Raw genomic sequence first — 18,179 nt, 5'->3', positions numbered from 1 at the left:
AAAAAAAAAAAAAAAAGATAATGAAGTTTACATTCCATCAGCTTTCCACCATTGTAACAAATACCTGAGAAAACCAACTTAGAAATGAGCCAAGTGTGTGTTGGCTCTTGGTTCTGGAGGTTTCAGTAGGTGATTGATTTGCTCCGTTGCTTTTGGACCTGTGGTGAGGCAGCAACATCATGGAGAGAGCACAGGGGCCATGCTACTGACGCCGTGGCCGACCGGGAAATGAAAGATGGAGTAGGAGGAAGGCTCATGGTGCCAGCATCACTTTCAAGAACAAGCCCCCAGCAACACGTTTTGGTTTTTTTTGCTGCTAAGCCCTTAAAGGGTTTACCTCCCAGTGCCTCCAAACTGGAGACCACACTGTTAACATGGTGGCAGTGCTGGGGTGCTTGTCATCCAAACAATAACAGCAAGTGTTTGATGGACCAAAGGCGGGCCACATGCTGTTCTCCATTCCCAGTGTTCCATGTCAATCAATCCATTTGATCTTCAAAACAACCCACTGGAAGGAGACAGAGCAAGAACGAAAATAGCCAAAACATAAAATAGAAATAAAAAAATTAAAACCCTACTAGATTTTGGGGTTGGCTTTGTGCTACAATGTATTCAAATGCTAAATTCTGTATCCCAAGATCTGGCTGTCCCTAGAAGAGCAAGTTTTCATGTACACCTGTGATTGGACAGTAGGAAGAGAGAAAGGCGGGACTTGAGGATCCTGTGTGGGCTCTCAGGAAAGGCTAAGCGAGAAAGGAGGAGACAAAGCGAGGAGGAAACCGCCATGAAAGGAGATGGACCATGAGCCTGTAGCCAGTAGACATAGGTAACAAACAGCAAGTAACAAGGGACATATGGCTGGAATATAAGTTAAAATCACTCAAAAACAGCCCAATCTAGGCTAACAGCTTGTAAATACAATATCAGGACTGTGTGTCTGTTATATAGGCTAGCCAGAGAATATAAAAATATCACTTACAACTAATATTAAGACTTTTAAAAACTGTGAAAATTATAAGAATAAAGTTTTAATATTAGGAAAGGCTAATTTCCTATTTATAACTAATTGGAAAGTCAAATTAAATAGTTGAGCATATCAGATTAATTAATTAATTAATTCTAAATGTAGAAACTGACCCTTACATATGAAGATAAAAAATTATGATTTTTTTAATTGGCATTTCTAGCCAATAGGGAGTGAAATAAACAATTCAGTAAAGGGTGTTGGGATAACTGACTATATACACACTTGGAAGCTATACTTCGAGATGAGTTAAGAACAAATTTAATATTAAAAACATATTTAGAAACTTGGACTAAGAAAGGCCTTTGTAAATGAAAATCTCTTGCTAGCATGCTGTGTGACTTTGAGCACAGTATTTAATTTTCTGATGGTCTGTGATTGTTGTGGTTGTTGTTTAAAAAAAAAACAAATACAAAACCAATAGGATAAAGATAAATATTCAGTAGGGTGGGTGTAATAACAGAATTGTTTCACAATGAACTCTGAGCCGTTAGTCTCACTTGCTTTGTTGTTAGCAGTTGCATACAGCTATGTATATCCCTGACCTTAAAGTTATAACTAAAGCTGGTTACACCTTAGCTGACTCTAATATACATATCTTTCCATGTTGAGCCGTGTGTCTCAGTGCCCCTGAGGGTGATAGAAAGCATTCTCCCTAGACAACAATTTCTTAAAATTTTGATGGATGTGTGTGTGTGTGTGTGTGTGTGTGTGTATGCCACGTGAGTGCAGTTACCCACTGGAGGCCACAGAGGGTGTCGGATCCTCTGGAACTACTAACATCGCCTTCTGAAGGGGTGGTCTGAGAATAGAACACGGGTCCTCTAGGAGGGTCGAAAAAGCGGTTCTCCACTGAGATGACTCTTCAGCCCTCCTTCACATTTTTTTTTCAAAGTTCTTAGTGTCTACCAGATTGGCTTGTGAGTATGATTGTCTTCTGTACAAAAACAGCCTAGAAATCTGGGTATCCGGTGCTCTTCTCTTTCAAGGGTAAGACTGTCTAATTTAAGGGTTCACCTTCAGACTCTCACTCCAATGTTGCTCTAGGGGGAAATGCTTAAGCAAGAACAAGTGACACATTCACTTATTTAATTATTTTGGTTTTTAAAGACTGGGTCTTTCTAGGTAGCTCTGACCATCCTGGAACTCGTTATGCTTAGGCTGGCCTGAGAGTCAGTTCCAGGATAGCCAGGGCTATACAGAGAAACCCTGTCTCACAAAACAAACAAACAAACAAACAAACCAAAACAAAACAAAAACAAAACAAAAAAAAAAGATGTGAATACTGACAAAGTAATTCTGTACCCTAAAAGAGATTCCTACCTGTAGGCAGCAGAATCCAACTCAACCCAGTTCAAGGAAATTCTTCCAGGAACTAGCTTGAGGGACCTGAAATGCTAAGGCTGGAAGTAGCCTCCAGCTGTTTTCTCTACACTGCGAACCCCTGGACCTGCCTGACCCTTTGGGATGAGCATTTCCAGAATAGGGAAACCTTTCAAAACAAGGGGCTGCTAGACTGGCATGAGAATAGTCGTCTGCGTAGCTAGTCTGCGTAGCTGAGGCCAGCTGTTCTGTTTCAGCTGCAGCACCTCCTGCTTCAGCACAGCACACTAGACAACGACCGACTTCTCAGGTTTATCTATTGGATCAAGGCATTGCAACATCACCACATTCTTGCCTTGGTCATGAGCAGACTGGCTGAGTCTGTCTGCTTGAGTTCCTCTAGTGTGCACCGGTCATTAGACAGAGGCCAAGTTCAACTTCCATTTTGTCCCCAAGTGATTCTCAAAAGGTGCACTTTAAGAATGAGTGTTTGCCTGTTTGTTTGTGTGCTTCCTTGCTTCCTTGCTTTTCAACTCTTTCTTAGGACACAGTAATGCTCGATATTTAAACACTGAAAATATGAATGATAAGCTCACTTTTAGAAGATTTGGATTTAAAAAACTAATCTCTCTGGTTCTCATATTCTGGGAACAACAGAAGGTTTGCTCGCACATGTCAGAAGACCAAATTTTTCTTCCCCTATGGTCTGTTGGGATTATTCTTGTCATCAGATAAGGGGCTGAGTTTACAATGACAAAAAAATAGACGAGGGCTGAATTTGATTGTTCTCCTCGAAGAAAGCTTATTGGAAGTCACTCATGGCCCCCCAGCTCCCTCTCCTCAGTAAAGTCTTTACTGAGTGTGTGTCTTTTCTTATTTGTCTGCCTCAGGATAGGTATCTTCTATGGTATATTAAGTTTGTCTAGCCTCTCTCCTTCTGTCCATCCCCCCTCCCCAGACTTTCCCCACCAGCCAGTCATTAGCTGGCTTTGTCTCAAGAGCCTGCAGGAAAGTGGCTCTTGGTAACCATAGGCAACCATGAGCCCTTGCTAGCTATGTGTGCTGAATTTGCAAGGCACAATCTAGACATTAGCCAAAGAGATGGGAAAATGTGCTTTTAAGGTTCTCTTGTGCACTAAAATCATTGTCTTCCTTTTCTTCCCCCTCCTCCACTCCTTTCTGTAGAATGATTGGTCCATGGGTGAGATGCAGATCATTGGAGGCGAGGATCTTTCACTGCTGGCTAGAAAGGTTTGTTAATGTAACTTCTCAGTAGGCATACACTTCTGGGGACATCTATGTGACCTTCATGTCAGGCTAGAGCTCCAAATGTATTTTAAAAGCTCTCCCATGTTTGCTAATTCATGCAAATAGATGTGTGAGGCCCTTTACTGATTTCTCCTGTCCAAAACACTGCCTGGAGAAAGCTTCTAGGACGTGCTGCAGACCAAAGCCTCCCAGCTCCCAAGTCCAGCCTTATTTCAGACAACAACCCCCCCCCCCGGACATTACTGGCTTCTTTTCTACTTGCTTTGTAGGCACCCCCACCCCAAAACAAGCTTTCTCTTTTGTCTGCTCTTCTGTGTCTGTCACTTTGCAGCAGGCACTGTGGTAAGACCTTTAAACGGGTTTATTGATATGTGCAGCATGGTATGGGGGCCACTTCTTAAGAGCACAGTTATTAACCCTTTGCTGAAGAGCTAACATATCAGAGACAGAGACAGAGACAGAGGGAGAGAGAGAGAGAGAGAGAGGAGAGAGAGAGAGAGAGAGAGAGAGAGAGAGAGAGAGAGAGAGAGAATGATGAAGGGAGGGAGGAAGAGAGGGGGGTGAAGAGAAAGAAAATGAAACCTACTAGATTTGGGGGGTGGAATATCCTGTTTTAATTTGGAGTTCCAAGCTTGTCCTGGACTAATTATGAACTGAGAGGACTATTTGGATCTAACACAATTTTAGGATTCCCAGGGAGGGCTACTTTACAAGCAGAAGATCTTGGTGGAGTGTGACTTGAAATACAGATTTTCTGGAAAGGATGACAGCAACCATCAACCGCAGAATTCATTTATGTCCACCTATCCTGGCCAATACTGTGTTTATCACCCACAAACACCTTCAGCTTTCTAAGCAGAGTGTACCAGTCTATTACACGTGTTGAATCTCTAATCCATGGCTCATCCATGGCAGTTCTTACTGCTACACAGTCCTGAGATGGGGGAAAACAGAACAGCAGCTGCATTAAATAAAAATACATATCCTAATGTTTGGAGTGCTATGAGAGGCATAGACTCTGACTAGAAAACAGTTTCTGCTTCTGATGAAGACAGCTTATTGGGTTCCAGGGATAGTAAGTCTTATTCTATGGCAACTGCATTGAACTTGTTAATGTTAACATATTACTAGGCATCATTTGACATCACTACACTACAGCAGAAAATAGCCTAGGAAGGCGAAAACACTTGCAGCAATGTCCTGAAATCCATAGCTTTTAACACCCTGAAAGGGTTCTTTAAAGTCATTTTAGCTTAGTCCTTTCTATACAGTTACTACTCCACAAGGGCCAGATCTTGCCTGTGCCTTTACTGAGAGGACCATCAAAATGACAAGTCTGAGAGGGTTCCTATTAGGCTTCCCCTCTTCTACTTTACCAGTTTATTCTGAAGTGATTTCCCTCATAGACAACACATAGAGGTATGCCATTCAGACACCGTGGGGGGTTGAGGAGGGGTGGCTACTTACCGGTGTTGGAGCAAGCAGAAGGAATGGCAAGGCTTGGCTTTGGTGTCTCCTGCTGTAAATCAGAGAGACCCTAGTATGTGTGCATTCATGGGAGAAGGTGGGCCACTAAGCATGAGCAAATACAAGCAGGAGGCAACATTAACTCGCTGCTGACAAGACAATTTCCTTCAGATTACCCGGTGCTATCTAGGTATATCTATATCCCCCTGTTTGTGGAGACACACAGTTCTGCATGTTTAAATAGGTACAAAGTAGAAGTCCTTGGGCCAAGAACTTCTAAGATGAATCAACAATGACTAGCCACTCAGCAACTAATATACCAACTTGATTTTGAAGACTGAAGTTCAAGTGCCTAGCTCCCAGAAGAGGGCAAGGCTAGATGAGCCAGGGCAGACCACCTCCCAGACCTCATACACCTTCAGCTAGTCAGGATATTTATCTACATTTTACCTCCCTGGCTGTCTTCCAACTCTTGACCCTTGCTACTCAAAGTATAGTCTAGGCAGGCAAGTTTTTCTATAAAGAGTCAAATATAACTATTTTAGACAGTGTGGACTAACTGTTGCAGCTATTTGACTCTGTTGTAGCTTGAGAGCAACCAGAGGTGATACTGAAGCGAATGAATGTGTTCCCATAAAAATTTACTTTTAAAAACAGGGATGAAGCTTAATGTGTCCCTGGGGCTATATATCGTTTATCGACATGATTTCTAGGAGCTTATTAGAAATGCAGAATCTCAGGAACCACACCAGAGCTCTTGAGTTACAATCTACCTTTGCAACCTCCTAAGTGGTCTCTTCTAATTCAAGGTTTACAAGGCACTGGACACCCCTTGTGGTTCTTTGAACAGGAATGGCCCCCATAGGCTCATGTGTTTGAATGCTTGGCCCACGGGGAGTGGCACTGTTAGGAGGTCTGGCCTTGTTGGAGTAGGCGTGACCTTGTTGGAGGAAGTTTGTCACTATGGAGATGGGCTTTGAGGTCTCCTACGCTCAAGCTATATCAAGTGTAGCACACAGTCTCCTTCGGCTACCCGCGGATCACGATCTAGAACTCTCAGCTTCCTTCCCCAGCACCAAGTCTGCCTGCCTTCTGTGCTTCCCCGCATGATGATAATGGATGAAACCTTTAGAATGTATGCCAGCCCGGATTAAATGTTTTCCTTTCTAAGAGTTGCCATTGTCGTGCCACTGAACTTCCCTCTGAGCGCAACTTGCTGAACTTCAGCCTTCAGCTGACTCTTGCTAACCTTTAAACCACTCTCCACAAAACTGCCAAGGGGTCTTCTTAAAAATACAAATTGGGTTAAACCACTTGCCAATTGAAACCTTTCAGTGGCCTCCTAATTAGCAGTTGCCAGACTTAACAAAAACAAAACAAAAACCCAGGAGCCCAGTCAAATTTGAACTTCATATATTGACTAGATGTTCAGTATAAGTACGTAGTAAATATATTTACTCTAACTGTGCCTTGTGTGGTATTTTGGGCATACTTACTCTAAAAATTTATTCATTGATTACCTGACCTTAAAATATAATTAAGTGTTTGTGGTTTACCTAGCAAGTTCTCCCCCAATGCTCTTTAAGTATGATCCAAGTTCCTGACTGCAGTAAATCCTGCCTGATCCAGCTGGCATCTCTACCACAATGTCACACTTTATTGGTCTCATGGCACTGCACTCTCACTAACTAAGCCTTTCTTGCCAGCCTCCTTCTTGGAATATGCTTTCCTCTCTGGATACTCAGTCACAATGTCCTCTCTGTACAGCATAGCTTCTCTGTGTAGCTGTCAGGAATGAGAGCCTAGGCCTGCTCCCCTACCTTCCTGCAGCTCCAGTGTAAATCTGTATGTGAGCCCAACTCCCTTGGAGCCCTTTCTACATTTCACAGTTTAGCACTTACTTACGGGCCTGTTTTTCCCCCCTCCCCGCCCCCCTCCCCCCCCGCCCCCGCCAAGAAAATCGGTGTAAAGTAGTCAGGGACCACTGTGTTCACCACCTCAACCTAGCATCGTACACAGCCTGCTCCACTGCTCCAGCACAGGTTAGAGTAGATACTGGATTAGCAGTGAGTGCATCAGCTGATATAGGAGTCAGAGAGGTGGTCTCAGTCAGTCTCAAGCAAGGACATAGGGGGAAATGTTAAATCCATGCCAATTTGGCTTGGCTTCTGGTGGTGAGTGATGGGATCCAAAAACCAAATACATTTGGTGCTTCACAGAGGATAGTTTGGAGGGCAACAAAAGCTAATGAGGGTGACAATGAAAGGCTATGTCAGAGCAGCTGATTCCAGTTAGGGCTGGAGTGGGAAGATGCAGAGTGTCCAAGAGAAGGGAAAGCTTCAGTATTGAGGAAACAAAAAGGAAGATGGCGGAAGTGAATCCTGCATGGCTAAGGGTGGGAGAGAAAAAGACTGCAGCTGGGGTGTAGCAGTGGTGGGTAGAGTGCTTGCCTGGAGCAGTGGTGGACAGAGTGCTTGCCTAGCTCACATTCACAAGACCCTGGATTGAATGGCCAGCACTAGTGGGGAAAAAAGGAAAGAAAATTTTTCATTTAACTTTAGGGATGTACTTTTCCTTATAAAATAAGGACATTGTGTTACTCAAACTTTGTAGCACTGTAACAAAATACCTGAAAAAAACAACTAAAAAGAGGAAAGGTTCATTTTGGCTTAGCGTTTCAGGGACCTCGAATGGCCATTTGACACCAGGCCTGTGGCAAGTCAGAACATCATGAGAGAAAGAAATTGGGGAAGGGAAGGTGTGTCCACCTTGCTGACCAGGAGAGGCTGGGGGTGGGGCGCCTACCAAACTGGACATAAATCACATATCAAAAACATGCCCCAGCCACTACTTCCAAATAGCAGAGTCATGAAGTTAGGTCGTTGAGCCACTGTCATCTGGCAGTAGTAGCATCACCTGGGTACAAAGCCTTCAACATGGGAGCCTTTGGGAAGGACAGTTTATATTCAACCCACAATAGCCGGCTCTATGGCATGCTTCCGTCATGTGTTCAGTCTTGTCTGTCCAAGAAGAATCGTCAAGATGACAAAGAAATCCAATAAGCAGATGCGTGATGGGGAACAAGCTTAAGAGAAGAAAGTACTCAGCACTTACTTGGTTCTTGTTTTAGTGGTTATAGAGGAATCCAAACTATAATAAATATCTGCAGAGGGTGGCAGGGTTGTTGCAGGTCATTATCTAACTTCCTCTTTCTCATATATATACTTACCATGCAATCCACCGGTTCAGTCAATAAATTTGCATTTCTTCATATCACTACCCTACCAGGAATTTGGACATGGCTTCTCTCATTCAGTGTTGAGCACCTCAAGAATAGCTCCCTGAGTCTTTCCACAAATCCCCCCTTTTTTTGTACAAAACAAGAAGAAAGAGAGGGAGAAGAGGAAAGAGTAGGTGATGATGATTCTTGGGATTGTAATGATCTTAGGGAGAAGGTGAGGGTGTGGGAGTAACACAGAAGAGAATTAGACCTAGAATTGGGGAGGAAAGTAAGGAAACTTGACAGGGCTGGACCTGCATGACTAAGGAAAGAAGTCAGGAACCAAACAAGAAAATAATAAAATAGCTGAAAATTTAGTTGAGTTGGGTTTATCAAGTAGAATGATTGTGTCAATAAAGAGATGAACTTGCTGTGTTTAGGCAGAGCCATTTCAGGAAAAAGAATATAATCATGGTATGTTGTACAAAATTCAGTCAAACAACTTTAAATTTTATGTATTTAATATGAATTTTAAAAAATAGGATGGACGTGACACATAGTGGAAGGAAGGACGTGCAGGAGGGGAGAGGGGACCTGAACCATCTGGAGCATTTGCCTGTGTACGAAAACCTGGAAGACAAGGGCTGCAGCCAAAATGAAGAGGGAGCCACAGAAATGGTTCTTACAGAGTTTTATGAAAAGAAGAGCCTCAGAAAGCACAAGGAAACAGCTCCCCCTGTTCCACTGTGCAGTGTTTGTAACCAACAGCCCTGGAACCTCTGAGGTTCACTGAAGGTGTTGGAGTTCGACTAAGATAAAGATTCTCATCTTTCTCTCCCCACCCCCAACCTTTCTCTGCTGCCTTCTTTCACTTTCAGGGGAGGCTGGCTGAGTCATGGCTCTAAATAGGTGGGTGCTGTTGAATACGATGGGCCCTCAACAGTTCTGTGCAGTGGGCTCTCTGTGCTTAAAAGCATTACTCACTGTAGTTAAGCTGTCTGCAAAACACACTCTCACTCTGATTTTTTTTTCTCAAGTTGATTTAATCCTGGCACTTCATAAAAATGTGTGTATCCATTAAAGCAGGAGGATTCTATTCATGTCCAAGAGAAATCCCTGAAAGGCTTGAGTAAAACTCAAAGTCAGGCAAGCAGGCCCAGATCTGGCAGTGAAGTTACACAGCGGGGCAGGTTCTGTGCAAGATTTCAGGAGATGAGCACCCCACCCCCAAATAAGGTTCTAATCAAATGCCAGAATTAAAACTTGCCAAATCCTCACCACTACCACCACTGGCTGCCTTAACTTAAATCATTCCATTTTATTGCCCCTGACTAGGCTGAGAACAATCATAGAAATGGCCACTGATAGATGACTCTAGCAATTCTGTGAGTTATTACATAAAATAAAATGCTGAGCAACATTCCTTTCGGATTTATACTCACACTCCTCCTCACAGCCAACAACCACCACCATCCAGCCCATCTTAGCCAAGCCAATCTCGCTGAGAGTGACCACACCCATAAAACCCCATTGCTGCGGCTGATTGCTTTGTGTTTTCAAAGGTTAAAAGTAGGAATAGCCAATTTAAGAAAATCGTTTGTATTTGTATAATTCTTCTCTACCTTCTTGCCTCTTTCATTGGGAAAACTTGATGTGTTGGGCTTTGCTCAGACCTCAGAATAGCAGCAAGACAACACACTGGAGTCTAGAGAGTCCCTATAGAATTTTTGCCTACAGCCCCCGCAGACTTTTACTGGCTCCCTGGGAGGAAGTGAGCTAGGTGTGAGGAGATGACTAAGACAGTAATTGGCAAACATCTCAGATTCAGCGATCATGGTTATCAGATGGGAAGTGTTTTGGAGGCACAGAGTGTTCCAAAAAAAAAAAAAAATCCCCAGCATTGCCCACTCAAAAAGTGGGAATCTTAGTAGACTGCTCAGTGCAAATTAAAAGCAGTAGACTGTAACAAAAGGTTGGTTAAGGAAGAACTGCAGATCCTTAAAGATAGGTGGAGTTGGTGTCTCATGAGTAAAATGAGCTACAGAAAGTGAGAGAGATGGGCCAATATTATTCATTTATCCCACAGAGTTCTCTCCTTTTCTTCCCCATCTCTTTCCTTCCTTCCTTCCTTCCTTCCTTCCTTCCTTCCTTCCTTCCTTCCTTCTTTCCTTCCTTCCTTCCTTTCTTCCTTTCTTCCTCCCTCCCTTCCTTCCTTTCAGAGTCTTGATATATAACCCAGGCTGACCTAGAACTTATGATCTCCCCACCTCTGCCTTCCTAGGCACTCTGCTTACGTGTGCACCACCACCATAGCTGGCGCACAAGCCTTCTGGATCACCTTTTCCTATCAGTCAGAGTTCTGTGTTAACCATAGGAACAAGGGCTACTATTTGTCTCTGAGCCCTTGAGTCTAATCTTGGTGCATGGAAACCCAAGGGTTGGTTCCCTTAGATACTAACACAAATGCTTCCAAGGCTGAAACAATTCCATCTTCTATACCTTCTTCCTTCATGCTGTATTGTCCCATGGTAGAAAGTGGAAAGATAAGGGAGAGAGATGAGAGATTGAAGGGGACCTAGGTCACTGTTATAACAATCTGCTATTAAAGCAACTAACCCATTGTAATGGGGGCAGAACACATGTCTGGATTGTCTTTTATTGGGCCCCATGTTAATGTTTATTAGTGCTAATTTTCCAATTCAGGAACTCTGGAGAATACATTCAAAATACAGTAGAATCCAATGTCTAGTCTTAGGTTGAACAGAGAAATTACAAAGGCCTTTTAAAGTACAATTGGGAAAATTTGAATATGTAGTTGGCTTTATGTTATACTAAGAATTTATCACTTTTGATAGATGTGAGATTTTGGTTGTATAAAATAGAGAATGGTACTGTATTTAATTATACTGTATTTTTATTTTAATCCTTTTTAAAAGCACACACAAATATATTTAAAATCTTTAAAGTTAAATGTGCATCAAAAGTTAGGCAAAGTTCAAGGCTTGTTGGTAGACTACTTGCTTACCTAGTATGTTTTTGGGGAAAGAGGAAGGAAGGTGAAGTGAAGAGAGAAAATCTTCAGATTTTCTGTTTTCAAATATGTTTTGAATACATTTAAAAACCAAATTAGCTATATAAAACGTGTTAGAAAATATATCAGACTGAGGCTAGAACATTTGTCGGCATGCATGCCACTCAATCTCAGCCTTGCAAAAAAAAAAGTTGTTTTAATGTGTATATTTTTAGAAATGTAATGTAGCAGCATATATGAGAAATGCAGTCCCACCCGCCAGGAAGACAGAGCAGAGGTCAGGTGACCGCCCCTTACAGCAACTAGGAGATAGGAGATGTGAAGTGGGAGGAGCCATCTTCCGTAGCAGTGCAGAGGTCAAGTGACCTCCCCTTACAGCAGCACATGGAGATGGGAGATGCGAAGTGGGAGGAGCCATCTTCCGTAACATCTGTCAAGCTTAAAATATGTTGGAATTATTTTGACAATATATCTCAGATCGATACCTATCCAAGTCCCACTACCTAGTTACAGTCTTAAAATTATGGTTAATCTTTTTAAAGATGATGTCTCTTTTACATCGTTTCTAAATTGGGGAGTAGAGGATGGAAGAAGAGAGGGAGAGGAGGAGAGGGAGAGACTGGAACATAATCCTTTTCAGGACTTGCTACTTAATTAGATAAGGATGCACACTAACATATTTTGGAAAGAAATTTTTGTTTACACAATTGAACCAAAAAGGGATTGTGAACAGGAAAATTCAATTAACCACAGCATTCTCTAAGCATCCTGGTTAGCTAACAGGCTTGGTCAAACCTCAGTCACACTGAAAATACATGTCCAAGTTAAGTGCTGTGGAGTGAGGGCAAAGGCTATATAGTAAGCCATATTAAAATGCTAAAGAGACTCCTGTCAGTGTGAGTCTTAGGGGACACAGTGGCCTGACCCTCACAATGACATTAATATGCAGTGCCCTCGAGAGGACACATGGGCTTTGAGAGTAGACAATATAGCCCTCTATCGTAATAATAAAACTAATATTCTTTTAAAAAATGGGTTTAATAAGAGTGTCCTACCTAAGAGAAAGCACTTCCAGAAAGGCATTTCTCCACGTGTGACATGGAAACACAGCTTTATCATGGTTTTTGGATGGGTTGGTGACTTCTTAACGTTTGTATTCGTTAAACCTCTTTTGTATTAGATATAAAGAAGAACTTTATAGTGTGATCTGATATTACACTGTTAGTTAATCAGGGTTGAAAGAAAGATGGGCATGGCAAGATGCCCCAGCAGGTTACAGCATTTGCCCCAAAGCCTGATAGTCTGAGTTCAATCCCCAGATAGCACATGGTGGGAGAGGATAAGCCACTCCCTAGTTTGTCTTCTGACCTTCACATGTGCATATGTGCACACACAAAAATAAACACATAAGTAAATAAATAAATCTAAAAAAGTCTAAGACCATAACGTAAAAGTGCATTACTTTCAAGGAATATTCTCCCCACTTGGTGAATGGAATGGTATATTAACATAGTCATAATTTGATGGGACAGCATTGGCATATTACTACTAATCCAATTAATTGGTTGATTAATGAATTATTAATAAGCTTGATAGTCATTACTCTTTTTAAAAACAATTGTTGTTTCCACATGCAGGCAATACAGTAGACCTGAGAGCACCGCAGCAAACAAAGTAAACAGCTCCCCACTGTGTGAAGTTTGGAGTCCATGGTGAAGAAGCTGTCTAACAAGAAATTGGGATAAAACGTAATTTGTGTTCTTGGGGGAAAGAGATGAATACCTGGTGAGCATCTAGCAAGGGCTCTGACCACAATAGTGAAAAGGACACAGCAGGCCCCTTGCAATGCTTTGGATGCCCTCATCCTATTTCCTCTGGGTAGATACACTGGGGGGTTTAGATGGCTACATAGGAATAGGGCTGTCACCGCTAAGTATATGATCATCTGCTGAGCAATTCTCCATTAATGATGTAGTTTATGTTGGCTGGCCTTCCTGGTGAGCTTGTTATCCCAAAGATGGGAGCCAGAGGGACATGGCACTATTGAGATATCATAATTGTATGGATAGTCCCTTCAAAGAGGCAACAAGGTCTGACATGAGCTTGCTACTAACCTGAGTAGAGAAAATAAAATTACAACATCAAGAAATTCCACAGGGATATTAAAATGAGTCTAGAACAGTTAGGTTTCTGCCAATTCAGTGGTTCTCAACTTTCCTAATGCTAACCTCTTAGTACAGTTTCTTATGTTCCGTTGACTCCAAACCATAAAATTATTTTTGTTACTACTTCATAGCTGTAATTTTGCTATTGTTGTGAATCATACTGTAAATACTTGATATACATTTGGTCTGTGAAAAGGACCTAATGGGGTTGTGGCCCACAGGTTTAGAATCACTACTCTAATTGTCTGGGCTCATAGGATTGGCAATGCACCTTGTGAAATTCTAACGGTAAGCAAAACTTGCAGTTATCCTGTGTCCCAGGCTTGCTTTCTTTGTTTGCTTTAATCATATTCTGAAATGTTGGGCTTTTTTGTTCTTTATTTCCCTCCAGAATGTCCTCATTGTTGAGGTTAGCAGGCCTTTTCCTTTTCTGTGTTTGGAAGGTACCAGAATCCAATGGTGAGTTTTAAAATGCTGGCCCTGTTTATCAAATTGGCCAAGTATTGAGTCCTCACTGTGTGTGGCTCTTAAACTCGTGGTAAACAGAAGCCAACTATAGTCGCTGACTTTAATTTAGAATCGACCCTTTACAATGACTGTTTGATAGTTGGTCCTGTCTAATAGCCAATCTCACGTGCTTCTCAGCCCATTCTAATGTGGATTTATATGCCAGACAGTTGTAGGGAAAGTAAAGTCGCTTGTAGAACTAGTCAATATAGTTATTTATTTAACAGGTAAAGCAAGGCTAGACCTCTCCTCACCCAATGATCTCTAATGCTTTTAATCCATTCTCTAGCCTGAGAAATCTTAAATTCAGTTAATGAACATGTCAATCCCAGGGAAAGTTATGGGGTTTTGATAGCAGTAGGTCTTTTGTTGTTCTGTTCCTGCTCCCTCAAGACACCTGTCTCAGTCCCCCAAAGGTCAAAGGATCTTGTTGTCTGCAGGCTTCAGTCTCACATTTGCCAGTGTGGCCTTCTGTATGTGCAGTTTGGGCTTCACACACCTCACAAGTAGACCCTTCAGCCAAATGAGTCACTGGACCCTGGCTTCACTCAGACCCGTTGTGGTCATCCTCTGCTCCTGACAGCTGAGTTCTGTCAGGAGGACAATAAATTGTAGCAGCCAATTCTGTGTAATTGTGCATCCACAGCTCATCAAAGTCAGAGACCCTGTGCTCACGGCAGCCGAGGAGCTCAGTCCTCGTGGCTGTCACCAGCTGCTGCCCAGACATTTAGCTTCCCAGCCATGGCATCCCCTAAGGAGCAGGGAGGCTGAGGAGGTATTTATCCATTCAGTGTATTCAGATGTACATCCCATGTCCATGAAAATTCATGTATCTCTTGTATTGTAAAATGTAACCTCCAGGCCAAATTTAGTCCCTGACTGTGCATGCAGAAGCCTGGGCACTTTCAATGAGAAAGGGTCTGCATCCTCTCCAGAGGCTGAACTGAATCCTTCAATGCAGCTGAAGGATTTAAGAACAGAATTTATCCACCAACATAGTCTCTAGCTTCCAAAACAAAATGCCCATAAAATCATAAGTTATTCTGCTTCCTGTGTTTACTTCTACTGGTTGGCATTTGAAAGTAATGTGCATTTTATTAGTAAGGAATAGCTCTGCAAATGTAAAGAGCATTATGCTGTCGAAACTGCCTTGTTGAACTTGTCTGCTTTTCGAAAAGGATGTTGTTGGGACTGGGAGGACCATGACAAGCCCTGCTCAGCAGCATTGGGAAATATAAACTCAACATGGTAAAGGTAGCCAGGTGAGTCAGACACTACAACACCATCTTCTGTCCTTCAAAACAAGACCAAGAGGGTTCTTCTCACAGAGCACTGTTCTGAGCCATTAGCCCTGTACCTAGGATGCTATCGTTTAACCACCCTGACAAATAGCTCATTGGATTTCTAGCCTGAGAGAGAAAGGGGAGAGGAAGGCCTTGGACAGGAGCCCTGCTTGCTCCACGTGCTCCCACAAGCATCTGGGCAAGCCCTGAGCAGTTGTTCAGCACACTTCCTTCTCTCCAGCATGGCCGTGCCATACTTCAGCTGCAAAGGCAGGAGTTAAAGTAGGCCATGGTGATGATGACGCTCCATAGGCTTGAGGAGGAGCACACACCGTAATGGTGTTTAATTCTCTTTGCAAATTCACATCCCAATTTACTAGAGTAACTTTCTTTTTGTGATGGCAGCTTATTGGTGAAGAGGACAGCCAGGAGCGACAGCTTTAGACCTGACTGTAAGTGTTGCAAGGCTTGAAGGGGAAGGGGGGTTGGGGGGTTTCCTGGTGATGGTGTTTCATGTGGGACTGATAATCCTACAAGATTCTTCATCTTCATCACCTTGAGAAAGAGGCTGGAGCTCTTTGAGAGACCACTGCTTTATATTGGCATCTTTCACAACAACTCCATTCTATATGTTGGATTTCTTTGGGTTTGTTTTGCTGTATTTTAAAGAACCTCACTGGTATGTGAATCAGTTAGGGCTACTATACAACTCAGCTATGTTGAGAGGAAGCTTTTCTCAGCTTGCACAGTGCTGGGATTGCAGGTGTGCACCACACCCCAGTACATTGAAGGCTTCTGTTACATTTTATGTAGCTGATCAGTTCTGGGATAGAGATAGACGTCCCGAGACTGATTCAGACATTCAGAAACCCTGACTGATAGCTATTTTTGCCAATCAAAGTGGCACTACAAAGCTTTAGAAGGATTCTCCCACCTCTTTCCAGACCCTGCACATTTAGTGTGGCATCTCCCTGCTCCCTCCAACAATAATCTGGTACCCCAGAACACAACCAAGCAGAACTCTATGCACACACCTTTAATTCCAGAACTCAGGAGGTAGAGGCAGGCAGATCTCTGAGTTCAAGGCTAGCCTGGATTAAAGAGGGAGTTCCCAGACAGACAAGAGCTACGTAGAGAAACACTGTCTCAGGAAAAAGGGGGGGGAAACACCAGAAATAAAGCCAGAAACCAGAAAAAGGAAAAAAAAAAACACCAGAAATAAAAGTGAAAACCAAAAATAGTAGTAACCGTGAAGATCGCTGTTCATGCTCCCAGCTCACAGGCTGCCCCAAGGGCAGGTTCATGTAACTAGGCATACACATCTCTCTTCTATTGATCTGCAGTAAATGAGCTTACAAGAGTCCCATACACCAAAGCAAGTTTGAAAACCACTGGACCACACATGGATTCTACCTGAAGATCTCTGGAAGAGAACCGTTGTCTGTTTGATAGACATCCTCCTCCTCTCAGTAGTCTTCTCATTGTGAGCCCAAGTACCTTGCACTGTGTTTACATCCATTTCCTCTCATTCTGGCCTCATTGGAGATAAAGTGCTATTAGGACCCCTGCATTGTCGTTGCACAGACCAGCATGGAAATTACCCGTACCTGGTCTCTCCTCACACTAAACAAGCTCTTTTCCTGTCATCCTGTCCCTCGAGTTTTGCTTTCCAGTCCTTCAACCAACCAAAGGCAATGACACGGTGGGGGAATTGCTTCCTGGTGGCTGCTGCCTGAACACCTGGTTCTGTATGGCCATGCCATGGTGCTTTGTATTTGTTTGGTCCTTTGTGCTCTTAAGAGAATCTCCTTAGGCACAGTGACATTGCATACTGCTCCCTTTGAACAAGCTCACTGTGGCTAGCATCCCCACTTTGTCACCCACTAGGGCCTCCTGAACCTTTTCTCAACTCTGAACACTGGAGGTCTGTTCCTCACACATGCTTGCTTTGTGTCCCCAAGCTGTCACTGTGGCCCAGGCACCTGCTGGGCTTGTCCTGAAGACTGCTTCTCCCTTCTGTCTTCTGCCTCACTGTTTAAATGCCACAGCAGGATATGGCGATCGCGTGCTTACATGCTCGCTCTGAACTTTCTTGTTTGTGTCTTTCTAGTAAGATGCTGGATTTGAGGTCCCAGATGTCTTTGTGATGGGCTATGCCTTAGACTACAGTGAGTACTTATGAGACCTTAATGTAAGTGTTACATACTAAGCCCTAATCCTCTGCCCAAGAATGCTAAATACTAGAATCAATTTAGCAAAGTACTAAAAACAGTAGTAAAATGATCAGGTGCACTTTGTGACTTACAGTGAATTCTTCCAGAACCCTACGGGGAGGGTACCATGGAGACAAGTGATGAGAATGGGGAAGCAGGAAAATGACCTACTCTGATTTTTCTCCATAGTTATTGACATGCCCAGCCAATCACCATAAACAGCCATTTCATGTCCGTGTCTGATATCTGACCACTTAGAATTACAGTGACATTGTAAGAGTTAATTTGGGGAAGCTGCCTCAGTACACAGAAACAGCCCTCCAGCACGGTACTCAATGATCCGACCCTGATCAACCCTAAGTGATCCGGAGGAAGCATCTTACTCAAAGTAACCAATGTCTCACTGTTAGAAACTAGAAAGCCAGCCAGGTGGTGGGGATGTGTGCTTTTAAGCCCAGCACACAGGAGGCAGAGGCAGATGGATCTCTGTGAGTTCAAGGCCAGCCTTGTCTCTGTAGAGCAAGTTCCAGAACAACCAAGGCTACACAGAGAAATCCTGTCTTGAAACAAACAAACAAAAATGGAAAGGAAAGGAAAGGAAAGGAAAGGAAAGGAAAGGAAAGGAAAGGAAAGGAAAGGAAAGGAAAGGAAAGGAAAGGAAAGGAAAGGAAAGGAAA

The 18,179-nt window shown here is 43.0% G+C and overlaps 1 protein-coding gene across 1 annotated transcript in view; it reads left to right on the top strand.

Annotated features, from left to right (window-relative positions):
• Prtfdc1 (phosphoribosyl transferase domain containing 1) overlaps window positions 1–18,179 on the top strand; it is an 89,536-nt gene that overhangs the window by 70,406 nt on the left and 951 nt on the right. Inside the window, 6 exon segments of the mRNA XM_021156313.1 lie at window positions 3,533–3,598; window positions 13,891–13,908; window positions 15,185–15,211; window positions 15,213–15,268; window positions 15,695–15,741; window positions 17,404–17,480. Of these exon segments, the coding sequence (XP_021011972.1) occupies window positions 3,533–3,598; window positions 13,891–13,908; window positions 15,185–15,211; window positions 15,213–15,268; window positions 15,695–15,741; window positions 17,404–17,480 (291 nt within the window).

This window comes from Mus caroli, chromosome 2 (genome assembly GCF_900094665.2).
Source record: "Mus caroli chromosome 2, CAROLI_EIJ_v1.1, whole genome shotgun sequence".
NCBI classification, from domain to species: domain Eukaryota; kingdom Metazoa; phylum Chordata; class Mammalia; order Rodentia; family Muridae; genus Mus; species Mus caroli.
The sequence above is the reverse complement of the archived record's forward strand: the minus strand, read 5'-3'. Positions and strand labels throughout refer to the sequence as shown.